Raw genomic sequence first — 17,225 nt, 5'->3', positions numbered from 1 at the left:
CAATTCTCTTTCAATCATTCATTTGAGTTACATTCCTTGTGTACACATGTAAATGTAACAGATTGCCTGAGAGGGAATGGGACGAAGCAAACTCAATTCATTCAGATCCTAGTCAGACTAATCCATTATGTAAATGTAGTCAATGATTATAGTAAAAAGATGGGACAATATAATAAGAAGCAAAATGGAACCAGAGAACCAGAACTGACAAAAGAACTCAGGTTAAACACTTTTCAATTCATATTAGTCAGAGCTGTCAGGATGCCTATTCTCTCCATGAGTAATAATTGAAATAATGGTCTTAGTTGCACATTTTGACTTAACATCCAATTACAAATGTCATTTTGTGAATAAGGTGGCCTAGTGAGGGCACTGATGCTGAAACATTCAGGCAACCCAAGACAATGTTTAAGACACAGCCTCGAGTTTTGAAAAGGAACCGACAATGCCAACGGTTTGTGAAAACTCAGCATGTGAATTAAAAAAACCCTGTTCACAGATCATGGAAATACTGTATCTCCACACTTTGAGTGTTAAATGAACATTGAATTAAATACAGTGATCTTAACAGAAGTTCAACGATGTTACACTGGGAAGAGTACATACATTTTAATCCTGAAAGTACAGTTAAATGTACAGTACAGTAGAAAACAATTACTAGTAGTTTGTCTAGAATTCTTTACCTCCAAAATATCTTACTGGACTAGGCTAGGTCTGATTGATTAAAGACCAAATAGAGTCTGAAAATAGACGTCTTTTTAACCAGTTTGTACCTTGTGGGATGGTTTTTATACTCCAAGAATCTACTGTACCTCTTGGAGTCCCCAATCACTGGGTGTTTTTTGGGGTGGAGGCATTTATTGAATTTGTTGCAGAGGGTCAAAATAAATACTATTGTAACCTAACTGAAAAGAAGGGGTTAGCAAAAGCTTTGTATATATTTTCTATTGTTATTCATCTGTATTGTGCATTTGAGTAAAATAAAGGTTTATTTTGGAAATGATCATAAGTTGCGCTGGCAATATCTCACTCAAGCTTAACACAGTTAAAGAGATCGCACGCACAATTGTCCCATCTCTGTGAGTGGTTAAAAAACAAGATGAAAAGGTACATACGCCCTATAATTTCAACTGACACTTTTTGTATAGTCCTTTAAGAATATAAAACGGTCAAAATGTTCTTTTCGAAGTACACCGAGCCACTTGATGCAGTCTGAAGCACTTTCCAATAAGAAAAGACCCCTTCTAGCTTGGTACGCTAATTCTAAAGGTTTATCTTCAAGATGAGAGTGGTAAACACCAAAATTTATGAAAGCTAAGCTTGTGGGCTTCTATAAGTATTTTCTAAGTTTAAATTAGTTTTTGATATATTTTTGTCAAAAAGCATGTATGTTGTGTAAAAGAAAAACAAACTTGTATTCAAATTAATGCCTTAAAAGGTGGCAAATACTATATTTTGACTAAGATTGTGAAAGAGTATTACAACTTATTCAATTTCTGTAACACATTTTATTATCTACTTTTGAAAAAAACCAAAACATAATTTTGTTGTACAGAATCATATTTGGATGAAACTTAGAACTGTAATTTTTTTGTTCACATATCATAAGCATGTTTTTTTAAATTTCAAATCAGTTTTTTTGAACTGCCTGGAAACTGAGCCGCCCCAGTTGCCTACAAGGTAGACCTGGGAGCTCTAGTCATCTTCCCTGGATCATTGGACTCGAGATAGATGGCAAGCAACCCATTTTGAGCTTCCAATACTCCCACCCTTCATCACCAGTGATCACGTGGTAGTATTGTTTCTATCGGGATTTTCCTTGACTTGACTTTAACTGTAATTAAACCCCAAATGGATTTTAGGGACCTTTTGAACAAACTCACTGAAAGGATCATCTTTTTTTTTAAATTTGGGCTCAATATTATAAAAAATATTGTATGTTGTAAATGTTCAAAATTTTTACGAAAATTATATTTTTCAAACTGTGTCATCCGCTTATTGGTTTCTCCAAGCTTCTACAAACCAAGAGGTGTGCATACCCTAAATGGGTTACACTAGGCCTGGACGATAAAATGCTGATGCTAATTATCATGATAATTTTTTCCATGATAAATAATAAAAACTGTCAACAAACATCGATATATTTTAACTGTAATTACACAACCCGAACATCGAAGAAAATGGGGGGCCCAAATGCGATAAAAAAAGCAAGTTGCAGACCATAATTCAGCTTTTAGTCTTTTAGCCTAGTTTGAGCCAAATCCGTTCTGGTCTGTTTAAAACTTATTTAGTCCAAAATTAGACGTCCAAAACTAAGTATTTTACCTTTATATGTGGTTAAGATGTAGTCGCAAAAAAGTAGTTGTTTATTTGACCTTGTCTAACAAAACAGATGTCTTGACAAAGACCCTATTTCTACTTTAACGTCGCAACCAAAAAGATATTGATGGCACCTTGGTGTCTTTCGAACGTAATTCTGACATATTTTTAACCAATTAGTGCTGTGTAGGTTGGTTGTTTCACCCTTCGAATCTGCTATACCTCTCGGTGCCCCCAACTAGGAGATGTTATTGGTCTTTTGGTTGTTGGGTTTTCAGATAAATCTGGTCTGGTCCTTTTTAGACTCGATTTACCCCAAAAATAGACGTCAAAAACCAGGTTATCTTCTCATCAAACGTAGACCAGATTTAAGTCAAGTCATATTTATTTGTATAGCCTTTAATCACAAAAAGTTAAGACTTTAGTCCCCAAAAGTAATTGTTGCATTTATATAATTTAATTTGGTCAAAAATTAATTCCCCAAAATATGTCTTTGAAACATATTGAAAATTAATTATTTTAAACTTTTCCAACATGTTCCAACCACTTAAGTTGTTTTCTGGAAGGAACAGTGGCAACTTCTCAACCAGTTTATGTCCTGTAGGTTAGTTTTTTTAACCCTTAGAATCTTCTGTATCTCTCGGGGTTCCAAACTTACAGGTGTTTTGGGGGGAGTAGGGGCATTTGTGGTAATTTGGTCTTTGAGATGTTGGCGTAAATCTGGTCTGGTCTCCTGTAGACTTGATCCAGTCCAAAACTAGACATTTAAAATTGAGCTGTCTTTATCTTATCAGAAGTGGCCAGATTTAGTCCCTAATGAGGAATTGTTGCAAAAACATTCTCCAAGATGGTCTAAATTTACAGATTTTGCATTTTTCCTTACCTGCATGTAAGCTTAAGATCAGGGGATGGTGTAATTTTGGCCTGTGCAGTACTTTGAGACATTTTGTGATTAGGAGCTATACAAATAAATGTGACTTGACAATTAAAAATAGTAATAATGTCATTTTTTAAAAATCTTGAAATATTTTAAGAGTCTTTTCAACTACTTTTAATCCTTTTTTATGCTGTACGGGTTAGTTGTTTAACCCCTAGAATTAATTGTGCCTTTTGTGGTCCCAAACTGGTAGGTGATTCTTCTATATGAGTTAAAAACATTACTATGGAAGTACTTGTTCGGTTTTCAACTACGTAGTCAGATTTAGCCTTTAATTTGCCATTGGCCAACTGTTGTTATGCAATCATATTGTAATATACAGGAGTCAGACTTGCTAACATATAGCCTCCAAGCAACCTGACGACAAACCCCAGTGAAATAATTTGTCAACGGTCACTTACTTTTAATCGAACCATGTTCATCATTTGACCAATAGGTGTTGCTGTTTTGTATTGTGAAACCAAAAACAAGAGTCAGAAAGCACAAGGGAGATTACAAAGTTTGTGGCTGAAGCACGCCATGCTTCTCATTTTCCTCATCATTTATCATCTCAAACTCACAGCCCCCGGGGTCATTTGCGGCCATCAGGATGATAGTTTGAGGCTCATGCCTTAAAAAGAAAGTTAAAAGGACAGTGTGTTTTATGTGACAACTAGATTTTGTACTGAAACAACGGAAAACCAGTGCTAAAAATCACATGTATGAATAAAAATCACAGAGATGTAAAGTGAACATAAAGCACCAAACATAATAAAACACATAAATGTTTTTTTTTTTTAATTAATCGAGCAGTTTAGGTTTTTACTCGATTTTCAATGTGATGTTACTGTCAAAATGTATTATAATACTGATAACCTTAAAGGGAAAGTGAGTATGATTTGACCACTAGATGTCCCTCGATTGTGTAGTGCACCTGAAAACGACACAGTTTTTGTTATTTTGAGCTACGGTTTGCAGCATGATGGCCTACTATCATGACGAATTTCTCAACCAACGAGTCCTTACAAAATAAAAGTTTATAGAATAGTTCATGTATTTTTGCTGATTACTTAAATTATTTTTGCTTCTTTTAATTATGTTTATGCTACGATAATATATATTATAGAAGGTGTCGATTTTGAATATTTGACCACTTGATGTCAGTGTATTGTGTTGTGTAACTGAAAATGAGTGCTAAAAGGCACAAGGAAGAGTACAAAACTACTGGATCTGAATGTGACTAAAGTGCACTATTTTTCATCTCATTTTTTGCCCAACCTTTCTCTAGGTTTTTGGTTGTTTGGGGTACCCTTAGCATGAAAATGACCTACAATGGTGTCAGCACCCACTAGGTTTGATTCACATTAATGAAATAAATTGAAATTTCTCCACCTAAAAGTATTTTAAAGGGATACTTAAAATATCATGATTTTATACACCCAGGTGGACAATCCAGTTGTTAAACTTGTACAATAGATTATTGCTTTGTTTCTAGTCCTTTGAGGCCGTCACTTAGCGAAGTGTGGTCCCTGGTTTGAGACCGGGTGGAAACATATGTCAGCCTGGAAAGGGATGGGTTCCACCGGGCTGTCCTTGCCCAAGACACACCACAGAAAATGGTGCCCCAAAAAAACAACCAACCATATAAAAAGGCAAGTTCATAGGACAGTTCATGTATTTTTCCTTATTCTTTGAATCAATAGTTTTCTTTTTTAACTAATAAAGTTCTTTACCACTTTATAATATACAGTCCACCATGAAAAAGTACTGTGTATTATATTTGACCACTAGATGGCACTGAATTGTCTAATGCGAACGAAAACCCATGCCATATGCAAGCCGTAGCAGCAAGATAACAGACAAACATGGTGATGACAACTTCCGCTAAGAAATACAAATTTCAATATTCATAAAAAAATTAACCTGTGTGATAGTTCATGTATTTTTGTTTATAATTCCATTCAATGTTGTTTTTTACTGAATGAAGATTGTTGTGCCAATAGGAGGCTCGAAATATTATACACTGTCCCTTTAAGTGAAAATATACAAAGTTATCAGACTTTTAACATATTAGCAACGAAAGTCGTCGCTGTCTGCATCGGAATTTGAGTCTGCTGGGTGAAGTTAGATATAATCTTACACTTAAATGATCGAAAGTGATGTCTCCTGGCACAAATAGTAAGCGTATTAAAACTAAACGTGAATTTTAGATTCCCCTCGTGCGTGAATTTTGAGTTGAGCTGTCAAACAAGGCGTCTTACTTACCCCACATGAGCGTGGAAACCCACAGCAGCGTCAAAATATATGTTTCCATCATTCCGGTCTCCATAAAGCCAATTATCCTGAATCCCCCCCACCGCGTTTCTTTTGTTTGTCCAGCGTGGGGGGTAAAAAAATGAAAAAAAAAAAAAGGAAAAGTAAGAGTGCCCTCCTTGTTCTTCCGCGGCTGTCGGACCCTCCAAGAAGAAACTCCGGCGGGCACTTTTAGCAACGCTCGCAGTCCGGAGTCCAAATGCGGAGGCGATATATCCAAACCTTCGACACAGACATGGGGAGGTTTTTGTGGGACGGGACCGGCTGAAATTTGCGCGCTGGATGTTAAGTCACCAAGCAGGTACAAGACTGCAGACCGGGGCCGGAAGTTGGCCGCCTTCGAAGAGAAGTGGGAAGGGAAAGATAGAGTGAGAGGAGGCGGGAGAGATATTGAGCAGCAGAGATAGAGAGCGAGAGAGAGAGATAGAGAGATAAAGAGAGAGGGATAAAGAGAGATAGAGATAAAGACAGAAAGAAATAGAGAGAAAGACGAAAAGGATGAGAGAGAACCACATAAAGAAAGAACGAAGAAACATGGTTCGTACATCTTTTAAATGGCAAATTCAAGCTCTTTTTTAGCACTTTCAAGGACAATTTGACATTTTTAGTCAAATAATACACTGTCCCTTTAAGTTAATTAGTGATAGTGAGAAAAAATCCGGTGTGAATTACATACCTGTCAACCTGTACGTTTTTGCCGTACAAAGTACGTTTATTATGCATTTTAAGACGTGTACAACGTACAAGAAAATCTGTACGGAAAAACGCAAATTTGTCAATTATCGGTACCATCCGGTATACACCGACTTTCACGAAACGGCAAATCAATCATGTCAAACAAGTTCGAGATGTGTAGTGATAGGAGTCCGTCTCTTTTTAGAGAACCGGCTTTTTCGGCCCAACTCATTAAAGAGAGCCGTTTCTCAAACGGCTCACTTGCCTTGATTCATTATATTACAAATTATTATGTTGAATAAAGAAATTAATAAAAAAGGGAAGTATAAAAGGAGAAAATTATAAAAGACAGGTTTGTGGTTATCCCTTTAATCAGTATACAGTATTACCAATGATAATTTAATGCCGAAAATGAATTAATAATTTGAATAAGAAAATATATTATTTTACTTAATTGTATCTGCATGTATTTTTTTCCTTTTACAGTGAACGTCCAAGTTACTTAATTTTTTTACTTTTTTTATAATAAACCTCATTCATGCCGAGCAACTCAGTAACTCACAACAAAATGTTAATTAACAATATATATGATTTAACGAAATACATGTGCAAGATAAAATGTTAAACTACATAAATAAACACGTTTGAAAAAAAAAATATGGTGTAAGAATTTTTTTGTATTTTGTTAGGGAAAATACGGCAGTTTGTAAGGGCATGGAGCTGTGAAGGTTGACAGGTATGGAATTATAGATTTTGCAGAGCCACAAAAATATCTGATTCACATACGCAATTTTTAATCTTGCAAGTGGAAATATATAGACATGATTTTAGAGGGCGGCACAGCGGCTGAATGGTTAGCGTGTCTGTGGCACAGTTCTGAGGTCTTGGGTTCAAATCCTGCTAGCAGCCTGTGCGATGGTGCTTCACATGACAACACCATACAACCCACTGTAAAGAGCAGCTTCTGTATTGGAGCATTTTTAATCGGACTTTATTATTTCGTTTTTAAATGTTTCTTTGTGTGATGCATGGTCTGTCAAGTCAGTCTGCTGCGAAACAAGGAAAGAATTTCAAGCATTTTCAAGCACTTCACCCCAAATTCAAGCATTTTATGCCCTTGAAAACACAACAATAAAATTCAAGCATTTTTTTCTGCCCTTGAAAACACAACAATAAAATTCAAGCATTTTTCGGGATTTCAAGCACCCATACAAACCCTGAAGAGAACAAAAAAAGAGAGAGAAGAAAGAAATAGAGAAGAGGGAAAGAGAAGGGAAGATAGAAAAAGGATGGATAAAGGGAGAAAAAGAGAGGCAGATAGAGACAGGCATGGAAAGCAGGAAAGGCGGAGAATGAGAGAAAAATAGAAAGTGAGAAAGACAGAAAGAAAAACAAAGAAAAAGGGAAGGAGAGAGAAGGACACATAGAGAAACTGTGAGTGGGATTAAGGATTGGGTGAGTATACCAGGGAGAAAGAGAGGAGGAGAAGGAAAAAGAGAGAGAGAGATAAAGAAAGAGAGAGAGATACAGAGAGAGAGATACAGAAAGAGACAGAGAGATACAGAAAGAGAGAGAGAGAGATACAGAAAGAGAGCGATACAGAAAGAGTGAGATTAAAAACGAGAGAGACAGAAAAAGAGACATAGCGGAACATTGGAAAGAATGGGAAAGGCGATGGATTAGGGGAGAGAAAAAGAGGAACAGAGGGTGTAAAGAAGAGACACACATAAAAAGAGAGAGAGTAGAGTAAGAGAGAGGAAGAGAAAAAACAAGCGCCCCCCCAACCGTTTTATGCTGGATGACGTATTAGTTTAATTAGCTTTTATGGGCCACATATTGTCAACACTGTCCTCCAGAGATTTTACTCCAATGGCATTGCCCAAAAAAGCCGCAATGTTTTATTCCAGGAATGATCAATAATGACAGACAAGAATTTTCCAACAACCCACGACACCATGCGACCCGCCGCGTTCCTTAAGGTAAGGCAAGGGGCCAGACCCTGGCCTTGCTTTTATTTTGTCGGACATGCCTTACAGGCGCATTCTGTTCAAATGAATTAGAATAATTAAGAGCAGCAAACATTTTGACTTAATCAAAGAGACAGTGTGTAATATTTAGTGCGGTCTATTGGTACACAAAAACATTAATTCAGAAAAAACGTGGATTTGAATACAAGGCAAATATACGAAATCTATCATACCAAGCCAATGTTAATTTTCCTTAAAAAAATCCATACCTGTCAACCTGTATGGTTTTGTCGTACAAAGTACGATTTTTATGCATTTTAAGAAAAACGCAAATTTGTCAATGATGGGTACCATCCGGTATACACCGACTATCACAAAGTCAAGGGAGTTCGCCGCGGAAGCCTCTATCTAGGTATCGTTTTTTTTAAAATTTTAAACGAAGCGAGCGGTTTGATGCTACTGTGCGCATGCGTCTGCCGCCTGGGGATTTCCCATCATGCATCATTCGGAAAAAAAAAATGGTGTACGATTATTTTGCATTTTGTACGGGAAAATACGACAGTTTGTACGGGCATGGAGCCGTGGAGGTTGACAGGTATGAAAATTATAGGTCAAAAATTTGTATTTCTTTTTATCGTGGAATCCCTACTGAAGTCTCCGCCATGTTTTACCGGTCCCAAGTTGTGCACTTTGGCACTGACTTCGCTCGTACGTGGGAACAGACTGCCGCTTAGCGGTCAAATATGTCACACTGTGGTTTCATAAAAAAACAATTTAATTACTTGTTTAATAACGAATTGATGAGTAGGATAAATTGAAAAAAACTGATATCAACCCTCGTTTTCTATACCAATTCATACTAAGAATTTCAGAATTTCTAATCCCAAAGGTGCATAAAGGATAGATTGAGAAAAATACAGGAGTTAACAATAACAGTATTAAGATTCACATTAAATTATCTCTTCATCAATTCCTTGCAGCAACATTAGCTCCAATAAACAAAAATATGTGTTTTTAGGTCGAATAAAGTAACCCTAAATAAAAGATTATAAAATAAAAGTTAATTTAATTTCTAGGAATAGTTTAATGGAAGTGTATTTTGTTGTTTTTTCAATGCAAAATGCTTGTGGAAGATTTCATTTTAAATACGTTTAAATGCAAATATATTTCTTTAATTTGTGACATTTATGAATTGTGTCAAGACTCTGATTTTTTTTTCCACTTGATTCATTGGGATAAGGAAAACTGTCAAGTAAATTAACAAAAGACCACCATCTAGAGGTCATAATATACTAGTGCACTTCTGCCGTTAAATTAAAGCTTTACTGTGGCTAAATTCCCAGCGGGTCGACATAACTATTCTTTAATACTTTCACCTTGTTACTTTTATGTACTGCATTCCAAACAGTTAGATAAACGTTTATGTATTCATTAAGACCTATTATCAAGATATTATGAATAAATTTATGAGACCAAGCTCGAATTTTGCAAAAAAGCTAAGATGTTCTTCCCTCAAAACAATTCCCACAAAGCAGGAAGCTCTTTGAGATCAACAAATTAACCACAACATTTGAGCACAATTCTACGATGCGCCTGCTCTGAACGGAGCTGAAAGCACTCGCGGATGCTTACAACAACACACCAAATCCTAAAATTATTTTCTCTTGCATAAATAAAAAATATACAGCATACGTATTTGTTTACATTCATACGCTTTCATTCGAACTACGAGTACGGTTCAAATGACAGATCTGGGAATTTGTGATTGAGAAAAAGGTAAAACCAACTAAAGGTTTCAAGGTTGTTGTGTTTTTTAACCATAATAAAATGTTATTACTAAACCCTTTATCTACATAAATTGTTTGTCACAATGAAACACTTGTATTTGAAAAACATTCATTTTCTTTAAGATTCACATAGTGAGAAAAAAAATGACGTGGAACTTGAAATTGTTAAAATAACAGTAAGTATAAATTCGCCACTAGAGGTCGATGTAGCTCAGAATGTAGTATTTAAAGAAGGCACACTCCGGAGGCTAAAGCATACCGTTTGGCAAATTATCTCGCTACTTCACGCTCCGTACTTTGCGGCCTCGGTATACTCCGGGTTGAAAAAAAATCCATCATCCCCAATCACATAATGCTGCAAGTAGGGGACGGCAGAAACTATTTTTCTTAGTCCTGGGAGCTCTTTTCTGCTCTTCTATCCACCAAGAAGTGAACTACACTTGTTCGGCTATGATTCACGAGCCCCAATTGAGCATTGCTGTTAGTGGAGGCCAGTGCATTTTTCAGGCCAGATGGCTGTTTTCTACCATTACTGTATTTACCACTAAAATGAACTGCATCTGTGCGGCAGAGATCCATTATCCACAACCCCATATTGTTGTGAGCAGGGACCCACAGAACACACTTTTGTCAAGAAGCCTGTCGTTCTGGCCTACCTGAAATGAAATGGCCAATTTTGGTGGCCGCGATCCATTATTCCCGGTTAACCATTCCTTAGAGCAGGGGCCAGTAGAGTGCATTTTTTCTTTGGGCTTGGCGGCTTAAGCGTGCCACTGTGGCACGCCTTAAATTAACTGGAATGTTTTGGCTGTAATTCATTATCCCGAGTACACTATTGCTGAAAGCAAGGGCCAGCAGAACCCTTTTTTTCGGTTTTGGCAGATGAAACGCTGAAGCGTGGCATTGTGGCCTGCCTAAAATAAACTTTGCTGTTTTGGCCGCAATCCATTATCCCTATTCTACTAGTGATGATACAGAGAGGGCATGCGTCTTTGTGTTCTTTCTAACTAAAATGAAAGGCACCTGTGCGACCCGGAAGAATTATCCCCGGGTGACTATTTCTGTAAGCATGTTACTTTGCGGGGTTTCGCATACCAGAAAAGGTTCTGGTCTTCATTAATTGCAATAAACGAGGAATTACAGTAACTCCCTTTTCTGTAAAAAAACGAATCACTTTGCACATTTTATTTTAAACTTACCAGATGGTTACAGTTCATTTCTTAAGGCAGAGTTATTTTTTCTCTACCCTGTGGATCTATCAATTATTTTCTATTTAACTTTCGTTATAATAGTTAAGAATTATGTTAAATTTTTATGCTTGGTATTACAAGATTTGATAAAAGGTATAATTTGGACCGGCCAATTAATTCATAAAAACAATCCTTCTTTTACAGTTATAACAATTTTTGTTTTGATTAAAACTTTTAATAAAAATTTACAGTGGGTCTATAAATCCACTGCGTTAGAGGTGATACTCATATCTTTTCCTGATCTACAGTTTAGATTTAAAGAAAATACACAATTATCAGGTCATTGATTATTTATACAAAGCAAGAACCCGTCACTAGATAGATAGATAGATAGATAGATAGATAGATAGATACTTTATTCATCCCCGCAGGAAAATTCACATTTCCAGCAGCATCCCTTCGCTGAGAACAATACAATAATAAAGCAAAAGGAACTAGTGAAAAGCGGTCCTGTAGTTTCTGAATAGTGGGAAACCATGACTTCCATGATTTAGGAAATTGCGATAATTTTGTGCTGTCACATTTTTTGCGAATGGATCTTCTTTCTCGGCTTAGGTAAAGGAGGAGCCTGCTCTGTGGCTGCAAGTTCGAAGCCCTGGAAGCAATAATAAAAAAAAAAGCTTAGACTAGTGGGCAAAGTCAGGGTTCAATTCCCACTCTGACCTGTGCCAGCCTTCTGGATTGTTCTGTCCAGTAATGTTTTCCGCGAAGATGCTGAGGTCCAGCGTGTCCATGAGAATGGTGATGAAGATTGCTCGTGTGATGACATTGATGGCGGTGTCCTTCTGGATTGCTCAAGGCTAGACGCTGTTTCTCCGCTGTTGGATTTAAGGCTCAATTACATTACTCCTCCTTACCCTCCATTTTACCCTTTACTCTAGCAAATCACGTTCATGAGGAGGGCAAAAGAATCCATTCTACACAAAACTTAGAGTAAGTTAGAAGAACATAAGACACAAGCCCCTTTTCACCGAGTAAGCTCAGGGGCGGCCTAGCCTCTCCCACGCCTCTCTTCCTCAGCATTACCAACCAGCTGTAAGCAATCACGGATCACAAATTCTCCATGTATGGCACTGTGGGGCAAGGAAAGGCACAAAGGCGCAGGAAAAGTGGTTGCAGCAAAGATATATACCACAGCCATATCCCCCTAGTGGGAGGTGTCTAGAGTCATTTCTGACTCTTTTTTGGGAGATTGATTCAGAGGAGGGGATTCCCAGCCCTCTCGCTCAACCCAACTGAAGTGTTGGGAGTCATTAGGTGGCCAAACCCCCCAATTCCAACCCCTAATGCTGAACGCCAAGCAGGGAGGCAATGAGTACCAATGTTGTAAGTCTTAGGTATGACTCGGCCGAGGCTTGAACCAGCGACCACCCAGTCTCGGAGCGGGCGCCCTACCATCTAGGATACCGAGCTGGAGCAAAGATAAGGAAGTATAAACAAAAGTGGAGCACAGTACTCTTCTGGCCCGTATTGCTTTTTTGCAAGTGAAAAACTGCAGTTGAGAATGGTAACAATGTTATTATTTGAAAAACAACAACAACAACAACAAAATGCCAATGTGATGCCTTACCCGTGACCTGTCTTTTTTTGTCTCGCACGGCACGGACACAGCAAACAATTAAGACGATGACCAGCAACAGTGCAAAGCCTGATCAGACAAAACAATCACATTTTGTAAGTTTTTCATGAAGTGATGTATAATTTTTCCTTGATAAAATTGACCTCCCATGCCAGCCAGTATGCTGGCCATGATCCAAAAATCCAGACCAAATAGCTCTTTAGGGAAAATCGAAGATCCTGAAACAATGCCTACGTGAGAGAAGACAATAAAATACGGTCGAAAATCATCATTAACTAAATGATTCTCACCAGAGTCTACGCAGTTTTGTGTTACACCATCACTGTTTTCGGAACTGACAGGATTGGAAACGGAGCATGTGAATGAAATGTCCGCCACCTTTTGGGCAACTCGTAGCAGACTCCATTTGTTTTCTTCTGGCAAAAGCTCGCCGTTCTGAAACCACTTGACTGCGGTGTTAGGTGTCTGTGGGGCAAAAACACCTATGTAAAAGTCTAGACATAGGGGCCGCATCGGGCCCCTGAGAAGGTTTTCTTAGGCCCCTGAGATTATCTTGATTCATAATTGCATCATACACCAGAAACTGTGTATTTGTTTTATACTGTGCATTACTTCTTGCACTTTATTTCAATGTAGTTAAGTGAATGATAAAAAAACGATATCACTTATTTCTTTGAAGTGATTTTAGCCCACTTTTGCTAAGATATAAAATATAAAAAATACCGGCTTCTTTCATTGGATGGTCTGCGTTCATATAGAGCTTTTCAAGTCAATAAAGACTTCCCAAAGCGCTTTACAGTGTGCTTTACACTTACCCATTCAAACACACATTCACACACCGATAGCAGCGTCAGCCATGCAAGGCAACTACCTGCTTATCAGGAGCATTAGGGATCCAGTGTCTTGCTCAGGGACACGTCAACATATATATGGAAAGGCCAGGAATCGAACCTGCGACCTCAGGGTCCCAAGAAGAGCACATTACCTCCTGAACCTGTCTTTGTTTTTTGCCAAGTGGAGTGCAAAAATAATTTCCTTGTCGCAATACAATGATAAGAAAGGTGATTCCGATTCTCAGAGGGGGCTTTAAGAACACATCTCTGGAATTTGCCATTTTGAGGGTTGTTTTGTACAGTCCATTGTTGTGCTCCTTGCAAGTTTCAAACTCAGTGGTGTCTTCTCTCTTCATTTTGAGTGTCTACTAAACTGTAAACTTATCACCAGGCCTCTACCAGCCTGCGGTTTATGTTCATGTAATGGGGATTTCTATATCAAGGAAATTTGTGCCTGTTGAAAATTAATGACTGACAGATCCATAAGAAAACATAGCTTTATAAATCTGATCATATTGGACTTTATTAGTTAGTTTTTGAGTAAGCTAAAATATGTTCACTAGACCAGGGGTCGCCAAAGTGGAGCCTGCGGGCACCAGGTAGGCCCCTGAGATCACCTTAGTAGCTCTCGAACCTATTCCCAAAATCGCTCGCCAGTATTGGGTCATTGTGATTTTATAGTAAATTTTATTTCTAACTGATGTTTTCTTATCACTACAACATGGCAATAACGTAGTGAACACATAGTAATAACACAAATTGTTATTTTAGGAATTTATGTCAAAATAGTAGCCCTTTTAGCCATTCACTAACAAAAAGTAGTTCTTAGCTTCAAAAAGGTTGGTGACCCCTGTGATAGATCTTTAGACAACAAAATCACCAAAACAAAACAAACAAAAAAAATGTTTTTGCTCTTACCTTGACAGGCATGCAGGTAAATTTCACATAGGACGAGTTGCATTCCACTTTCACTCCTGGCTTCAACACTGGATCTTAATAGATTTGGGAAAAAAAACAACAAAAAAACAAAACAACATACGATTATCATGAAATACCATCTAGGCACTCAAATCGCTGCCCTCGTTCAATTTCAACCGGTGATCGGGTCTATTATTTAAATAAAGAGGCGATGAAACAAATAAATCTAATAAGGGCCTGTTTTAAATTCTGTTGCATTTTTAATTCACCTTTGCCATCTTCTTCCCCAGTCTGCGTCCACCTGCTACTCAACTAGACCAGCTTAAGTTTAGTCACAACAAAGGTAAAAAAAAAGTTCATTTTTAAGTTCTTTATAATATCATTCAATCCTATGTACGTATATTACATATAAGTAGTACTTAATTTATAGTGTTTTGTTATTTTATTGTTTTTATCTGAGGTACGGGGTGTTTGAAATACATTAGTTAATTACCAATGGTTTCCATCCCCCGGCGATTTCATTTTGCAATCCCCACCTCGGATCAGATTTATTTAGTTTGAATTGAATTTTTTTTATGTATGCCGGGGGTCTATTGTACTTTAAAAATAACATTTAAAAAATTTGGCTATATTATTGGGCTAAACCACTACTTCAATTAGGATGTCATCATAGTTTCTCCAGTATTGAAATCTGAGCTCCATTTGAAGAATGGGAATGTATGTGTCTATCTGACCAAAGGTAAACATGTAATGCAGAGAATAATAAAATACTAAAATAAAAGAAAGCAGAAGAATTCAACATGTGTTCATTACATACCCAGCACACACAAATGAAAGTTTCTTCCCATAAATACAGATTTCCCCATCGTATCGTGAATCTGGGGGTAATAGACGCCTTGGAAGCTTTTGTTTACGTGGTTCAGCTTCAGCGATCCGTTCTCAAAAACATCCCCCGGCTTCCCAGTCATGACTTTTCCGCGTTTTTCGAGAAAGATCACCGACTTGATGTGCGTCCATCTCAGTTGTTGGGATTTTTCCAGTTTGTGCTCTAAAGGCACTGAAAAACGCCCGCCCACAACAACGTGGCCGTCACAATTGTCTTGAGGTTCTAGGGATAAAAGATACAGTAATTATTTCATAATGCTTAGTATATAATCTTGTGATTATTAAAGTGACACAGTGTAATATTTGACCATGAGATGTTGTGGTATATTTTAGTGCAATCGAAAACAAGTGCTACAAAGTTCAAGCGATAATAGAAACTACAGAGATTCAAAGCGACCAAATTGGTATAACCCACACCCTCCTCCAATGGTTGCATTCTTAACTCACAGACCACACTCAATTCGTACAACTCAAGATCTCCTCCTCAGTAGAGCAAATAAGCCCAGCACAAAATTGACTTCCAAGTAACTCAGAACTTTGGAATGGATGGAACGACGGCGTCCTCTTTAGGACAGTTCCTGAACATACAAATTCACAATGGATCATATTGAAATCCGAAAATGAAGTTTTAAATGTAATTAAAACATCCAATACTATGTATGGATAAAATAATATTCTCACTGTAAGAATTTATGTCAATTGGAGGGGCATTCTCAAGTACAGAACATTACGCAAATTTCTCACTTGGCTTTCAAACAAGTTTAGCAACTTCAATGATCCAATCCTTTGAATATCAGATGTCTAAGACCACGTCCAAAGAAGCATGATCACATATCTACTACCACGCCCATAAACAATTGGTCTGGTCAAGCGTCCCTGGTCCACAACAAAGAATAACTAATCTCTTTTCTACTGCCCCGCATGGCGGGCGCTTGATGTGGCCATGCAGGCCCGCACTATGGCTTAGAGTTCAGCACGTGGGGCACACTTCGTGTCCAACCGGAGCACGAGACCAAACCTCTCAGCAACAACAAGTAAGAGGATGGTTTCATTTTTAACACCATGTTTGGTGCTTCTTGGGAATGAGCGTTTTTTTTTTCTGTGCAAGGGAATCTACCCAAATCGAGCATTATAGCGAAAATAGCTAATAATCTCCGGTGCCCCCCTCCCTTTTTTCCCATCATTAATTCTCTCTCTACTCTCTCTCTCTCTCTCTCTCTCTCTCTCTCTCTCTCTCTCTCTCTCTCTCTCTATATATATATATATATATATATATATATATATATATATATATATATATATATGTGTGTATATATCCATCCATCCATTATCTGCACCGCTTATTTATATATATATATTAAAAGTGTTTTACCTGCGGAGGCGAGGAGCAGGTCCACGATTACCAAAGTGAGCATCGGCCTCATAGCTGTTTGAGAAGATGAGCATACATAAAGGTTACTTCCTGTTTGCAGCAGCCGTGACCTTGTTTCATTTTGTTGTTTCCTAAAAAGGAAGCTATCTGGGGGCCACTTGTTACCTAAAAAAAAGAGAAAAAATGTGCTTGAGGTGTGTTTAAAAAAAAATGGGTAGAACAATGTGGATGAGAGCACACTGCAATAAAGTAATTTTTTTTTCACAATGATCGTTTTTATTTGATTTCCTATTTATTATAAGAAATAATTTAAAACGATAAAAAACCCTGGTAATTTTGCTTTTTTAGATTTTATTTTATCAAATGTATCTTTAATTTATTTTGGGGGAATTTGTACACAATTGATGTTCT

The 17,225-nt window shown here is 37.5% G+C and overlaps 2 protein-coding genes across 3 annotated transcripts in view; both read right to left on the bottom strand.

Moving 5' to 3' along the window:
- The window catches only part of ptgfrnb (prostaglandin F2 receptor inhibitor b), an 81,946-nt gene extending 76,031 nt beyond the window's left edge, over positions 1 to 5,915 (bottom strand). The window contains exon 1 of the mRNA XM_088331802.1: positions 5,501 to 5,915. Within this exon, the coding sequence (XP_088187928.1) occupies positions 5,501 to 5,564 (64 nt within the window). The 5' untranslated portion in view covers positions 5,565 to 5,915. The remainder of the gene's footprint in view (positions 1 to 5,500) is intronic.
- Positions 5,916 to 11,581: 5,666 nt separating this feature from the next.
- LOC148369681 (T-cell surface antigen CD2-like) lies at positions 11,582 to 16,879 on the bottom strand. 2 transcript variants are annotated; one of them, XM_088331807.1, is made up of 8 exons: positions 16,815 to 16,879; positions 15,375 to 15,665; positions 14,558 to 14,631; positions 13,097 to 13,271; positions 12,950 to 13,036; positions 12,798 to 12,875; positions 11,891 to 12,045; positions 11,582 to 11,822 (listed from the first exon to the last, which is right to left on the bottom strand). In XM_088331807.1, the coding sequence occupies exons 1-8, from the start codon at positions 16,864 to 16,866 to the stop codon at positions 11,745 to 11,747; spliced, it is 990 nt and encodes a 329-aa protein (XP_088187933.1). In that variant the 5' UTR covers positions 16,867 to 16,879; the 3' UTR covers positions 11,582 to 11,744. The 2 variants fall into 2 exon arrangements, with proteins under 2 accessions (XP_088187933.1, XP_088187934.1); XM_088331808.1 differs by having other exon boundaries at positions 12,950 to 13,024.
- Between the last annotated feature and the right edge of the window lie 346 nt (positions 16,880 to 17,225).

This window comes from Urocampus carinirostris, chromosome 3 (assembly GCF_059441175.1).
Source record: "Urocampus carinirostris isolate Australia breed hairy pipefish chromosome 3, RoL_Ucar_1.0, whole genome shotgun sequence".
Lineage (NCBI taxonomy): Eukaryota > Metazoa > Chordata > Actinopteri > Syngnathiformes > Syngnathidae > Urocampus > Urocampus carinirostris.
Note: the sequence above shows the minus strand (reverse complement) of the source record. Positions and strands in the feature narration are given on the sequence as shown.

Excerpts from the sequence above, each read along its gene's own strand:
- LOC148369681 (XM_088331807.1), bottom strand. The coding sequence starts at position 16,866 with ATGAGGCCGATGCTCACTTTGGTAATCGTGGACCTGCTCCTCGCCTCC. Across the intron at positions 14,632-15,374 it reads CTTTCATTTGTGTGTGCTGG|ATCCAGTGTTGAAGCCAGGA; the intron begins GTATGTAATGAA and ends AAATCTATTAAG. Across the intron at positions 12,876-12,949 it reads CATACTGGCTGGCATGGGAG|GCTTTGCACTGTTGCTGGTC; the intron begins GTCAATTTTATC and ends TTGTCTGATCAG.